At 29.4% G+C, this 5,656-nt stretch overlaps 1 protein-coding gene across 1 annotated transcript; it reads left to right on the plus strand.

Annotated features, from left to right (window-relative positions):
- The first annotated feature begins 2,008 nt into the window (after nucleotides 1-2,008).
- LOC130809275 (putative expansin-B2) lies at nucleotides 2,009-5,185 on the plus strand. The gene is made up of 4 exons (XM_057674977.1): nucleotides 2,009-2,244; nucleotides 2,688-2,800; nucleotides 3,426-3,607; nucleotides 4,477-5,185. The coding sequence occupies exons 1-4, from the start codon at nucleotides 2,061-2,063 to the stop codon at nucleotides 4,799-4,801; spliced, it is 804 nt and encodes a 267-aa protein (XP_057530960.1). The 5' UTR covers nucleotides 2,009-2,060; the 3' UTR covers nucleotides 4,802-5,185.
- The last annotated feature ends 471 nt before the right edge of the window (nucleotides 5,186-5,656 follow it).

Raw genomic sequence — 5,656 nt, forward strand, 5'->3', positions numbered from 1 at the left:
TTCAACATAAGTGTCATAATTGACTTTTCATACTATTCAGTAGTTATTTTTAAGTTGTATATTTATTCTTAATCTATAAGTTCAAGCATAATCATGTTAAGTTTTGTTTGATTCATCTCAATATAAAGATTATAAATATCAATGTTTTACAATTTTTTATTATGCACAATTAGAAATATTAATGATAAAAATAGTATATTGACAAATATATGTAGTCAAATAACACAACTAAATGGAATAGAAGACAAGAACAAAATTTGATCAAAAATCTGAACTATTATAAAGTTCACTATTTTTCTTAAAGTAATCTTTCTTCAAAATTTGGAAGCTTGAAAAATAAATGTAATGATATCTTTCTTATATTTGATGGGTGGATTCTTACTCATTTGTTTGTATCGAAACTTAAACTTTTGCCTTATATGATGATCGACTTTTTGAATTATCACGAATTTAGTATATACATTTAAGCAATTTTGTTATGGTGGTAACTTGACCAATGAGCATTAATTAAAACAACGTTAATATTTTGTAGACCAACTTTGGCATATATATACTACATTTTCATTTGTTTTTTAGGGTGGACCAAGGTCAACTTTTGCATTAAACAGATCAAATTATGTAAAAATTATGTATAGATGTTGAATATTTAGTGAATAATAATCCTAAATATATAATCACCAATTACTACAAATAGTAGTGGGACAATATTTATTAAATACAATAAAAGTCGACTCGGCTTTCTTAGATTTGGGCCTAAAGCCGACTCGGCTTTAGGTTTTGGAAAAAATCATTTTGTCCATAAGGTAAAGACGAGTCGGCTTTCCTGAGGTTGGAGCAAAAACTGACTCGGCTTTTGTTCTGATATGACCGTTGAGTGTTTACGTTTCCTTTGTGTTGATTGCATTGGATTCCCTTACTTATGAGTTACAAAGGAGTAATTGGGAGCGAGGAATAATGCTCATGAATACCTTGTTAATGGTATTGAATGGAGGCCATTAAGATTGGTCATCAATAGGTGATTAAATGTGCCATGACTCTTAGCTATACGTGAAGTAGTATAAATATGGGCTTGGGGAAGGGTGTAAAACACACCTAATTTCTAAATTCTCATTCTTTCTCTTTCTCTTTCACTTGCGTTCTTTCAAGAGACTAATTAACTTTTGTTAGAACTCCAAAGCTTATAATTCATCAAACACTTGTTGTTAAGTGGCATACCTTAGGTACTAAGGGTGTGTTGTGTTATTTGTATCTCGTTGTGAATTTTCAATTCAAAACACAAGTACCTTTGTGGGGAAAATATCACAAAAGAAAAGTGATTACATGCCTACAACAAGTATTAAGTTTCTAGGTAACGGTTGTCGTTACTAAGATAATCTTCAAGTTAATTCTTAGTTTATTTTGTAAGTTTTATTTTGCCATCAACAAAGGAAAAATACTAATTCCCAATTGTAATTTGTATATTGCATTATTAGTTTATAATAATAGAATTGGTCCACATTATTTTACTGTGCATAAATTTAATAATACAAGTATTTCATAGTAAATGTGTACATTAATGTACTTGTTAAGTAAAAATAAAATTCTTACTATTTTTACCTATTAAGGTTGGTGCACACTACAATAGTATAAGCCATATTCTTACAAAACTTTCTCTCAAATTATATATTCAAAATAAATTTCAAGTTTAGGATGAAAATACAAATAATTAAAAACATTTTGATGAAATATGGGTTCAAAGTATTTAAGCAAAATAAGCACTATGTGAATTCTAGACATGGTCACTCCATGTTGAGCATTTTCTTTGAGTAATCAAATAGAGATTATTTAAAAAAATGAGTGAAAGGTACGTGAGAATATTCAATTAAAATGAGTTCAATAAAAATAAGTTTGATGGTGACTTAAATTGCTAGCTTCTCCTTAATTAAAGGCTAAATTAAGATCATAGCAAAGATCCCAAATCCTCTCTATTTTGTCTATATATAGGATTCATTTGATATCATTTTTCTTCACTACTTCTAACACTAAACATCATTAGCTTAATTACTAATTAGCTCATAGTTATGGCTCTTTCTCCAAGTCACCTCATCCACTTTACTATAATATTTGCTTTCCTTGTTAGTATTTCTCATGGTTTTAACCCAAAATCTCTAAATGTGTCTAGAATTTATCAACGACTCTCTAATTCTAATTGGTCTCCTGCTAGTGCTACTTGGTATGGAAGCCCTAATGGCGCAGGAAGTAACGGTACGTAGACACCTTGATATCTTGGTGAATGCTATTAATATTTATTTAGAACTCTGTTTTATATATATTTGACATTTGACATTTGATATCTTGTACAATTCTATATAATCTAGTATAGTAAATTTGTACTTGGACAAAAATCGAAAAGAACGAATGAAATTCTATAATATAGCTATATATAAATGCCTTATATATAGTCTGAAATAGTTGTTTTCATATTATACATGCAAAAATGTGATATAACATATATACTTTTTTATATTTTGCATTTTTTAGTGTCGTCTTGAATATTTTAAGGATTATGTAGACAAATAAAACATATATATTTAATTATTTTAAGAATATTCTTAGTGGTCCTTTAATTAGCTGCGTAGGAATTTGCGGTTAGGATTCTAAACTAAATAGTATTTGCACTAACTAACTTATATATAAATACTATGTAGGTGGAGCATGCGGGTTCACAGATACGGTGGAAAAAGCTCCATATTCTTCCATGGTATCTGCGGCTGGAAACTCAATTTATAGTTATGGTGAAGGATGTGGTGTTTGCTATCAGGTTTGAATTTTATTTTTTTAATTTGAGTAAAAACAACTAAGTCGGTGAAACATTGAAATATATACAAACAGGCTAAGAGGTTACATATCTCGTTAAAAAGTTGAGTGTTTTTTTAAAATAAATTGCTAACGTTTAAGCAGGGGCGGAATAAATATTTTAAAGGTATTTTTACGATGTCTTTTAAAATGATGCTCTTATTATATTAAAAGATACAAAATTTGTACTTTAGAAAAATAAAGTAAGACAAAATATATTATAATATTATATCATGTAAGGAGGGTGTTGGGATGATTTGTGCCTACATTGATAAATTGACGATGGTGTATACTCTTTATAAGTTATTAAACTCTTTTCACATCACTGTATAGTTTCGAGATGAAATCTGTTTGACTTATGAAATGTATGCACCTCGTGTTTCCTGATGATCTAATATCATTAATAATAATTCCAACTCAATTTAACATATATATATATATATATATATATATATATATATATATATATATATATATATATATATATATATATATATATATATATATATATATATATATATATATATATAATATTTTTGACAATGAATGAATGACCTAAAATTTTAAAAAATTGAAATTGGTTGAACCAGGTAAAATGTACAGAGAGTACAGCATGTTCAGGAAAACCAGTGACAGTGACAATAACAGATCAATGTCCTGGTTGTCCGTCAGCACATTTTGATTTAAGTGGAACTGCATTTGGAGCCATGGCTAAACCAGGCCAATCTGAACAACTACGAGATGTTGGTAAACTTGGCATTCTATACAAGAGGTACGTACGGTACTATTACAATACAAATTTATGAGTTTGGTAGACTCGAAACTTTTAAGTAGAGGTGTTCATTCAGGTTATCGAGTCTATTTCGAATCATGTATTTTGGGTTGATTCAAAATCAGAATTTGAGTCCACATTAATTTTTATGTACAAATTCATTTTGAAGTTGGGTCAAGTTGGGTTTAGTTTCAAGGTCAAGTATATATTTTGTTTTGAACACCTCTAATTTTGATTATAGACTAAAAATAAGGCCGCAACTCATCGTATCGATCACATTGTAAATGTTTTTAAAATAAATGAATCAATATTTTCCGCGTTGTAAAGATGTAAAAAAACCGCATTTTGAATTGTATCAAATCATGCCTTATGGTTTTTACTAATATTTAGGCGTTATAAAAATCACATCACTCCTACTATATAATTGTGTGTACTATATAATTGTGAGTAGAGGTGTTCAACGGGCCGGGGCGGAGCGGGCTGGGTCAAATTTAAATGGACTGGGTCGGGACGGGTCAAAGCTCGTTTAAGTTCGATCCACTTTGATCAAGTTTTTTAAAAGTTCATAAATTGTTTTTTTATTATACTTTATGGCCTGTTGGGTCGACTCACTTATGTATATAATAATATTATTTTAAAATATTAAAAAAGTGGTAATTTTTTTCGCAATTAATTCTTATAATTATTCGTCCCGGCCTTTTAAGCCAAGGCCCGTTAATGACCCGCCCCGTTATTGAGCCCAACCCGCTAATGACCCATTAAAATGTGACCGGGACCTTAATCCATTGCATCCCCCGCCCAATTGAACACCTCTAATTGTGAGTAATTAAGGCATGCAAGCTAAGTATTGAAAAATGAAAATGGTGCAGAGTGAAATGTAAGTATCCAGGAGTAACAGTGGAGGTAAGAGTAGATCCAGGGTCAAACCAAAACTACTTTGCATCAACAATTGAATACACAGATGGAACTGGAATTGAAAGCGTGAAATTAAAGCAAAGAAATGGTGGATGGAAAAACATGGAAAAATCGTGGGGTGCTGTTTGGGAGTATAATGGAGGAACTGTTCTTCAACCTCCTTTCTCTTTACAATTAACTGAAATTGGAACTGGTGCTACTCTTACATTAAATAATGTCATCCCTGGGAACTGGAATCCTGGTCAAACTTACCGTTCTCAAGTTAATTTTAATAATTAATTATCATTTTTAATCTTAATTAATGTCCTTCCTATTTGGATACTCTCCCAACAAATTTGGGGTTATCTAAATACATAATATATCCTTATATCACCAACAGCTTCGAGGCATGAATCTGCATGATGTTGCCCGGCTATTAGTTATTATAGACTTATAGTTGGCTGTTTTTTTTCTTTTGTTTTAAAAAGAACTTGTATACTATTGGGAATGTTAGGTTGTGGAATATGTATTGTTCCCCCCCATTCCTTTTTGTGTAACCTTTGCTTTAAAGTTATGTTAACACTACTTGTGTGATTTTTCCCTCCTTCACCATAATTTTATCGTTTTCGACTCTTAAGTCTTGTAGATTTCGATTTATATAGTCGATTTTTTATATGTTATTCATATATGTTAATTATAAAATTTGTCTGGCCAGTTCAAATAAGAAAGTTCACTATTAAAATCAATTGGTATTAATAAAATTATTCTATAAGTTTATAATATGATAATACTATTTTATCTTTATTATGATGACATGCAATCTACATATAGGTTAACAAATGGTACTTTAACAAAATATAATGTTACCATGTTAACAATTCATTGATTCTACTTTATATAATCATATATGTGTTAACTTTATTAATTTTGTCTAGTTTATTAATATGGGAATATAATTTTTGAGAAACATCTATTTAAAGATCAAAGTGTTGTAAAAAGTACTTAAGAGTGTTAAAATACATTAATTAAGCAATATAAATCACAACTTCTTAGAATATAATAATATCCCTAAAGATAACCTTGTAGTTAGGAAAATATTTATCATATCCTAGTCTAATCTTGATATCTTGTAATTATCTATATAGAATAATATTT

This window comes from Amaranthus tricolor, chromosome 3 (assembly GCF_026212465.1).
Source record: "Amaranthus tricolor cultivar Red isolate AtriRed21 chromosome 3, ASM2621246v1, whole genome shotgun sequence".
In the NCBI taxonomy this organism is placed as follows: Eukaryota; Viridiplantae; Streptophyta; class Magnoliopsida; order Caryophyllales; family Amaranthaceae; genus Amaranthus; species Amaranthus tricolor.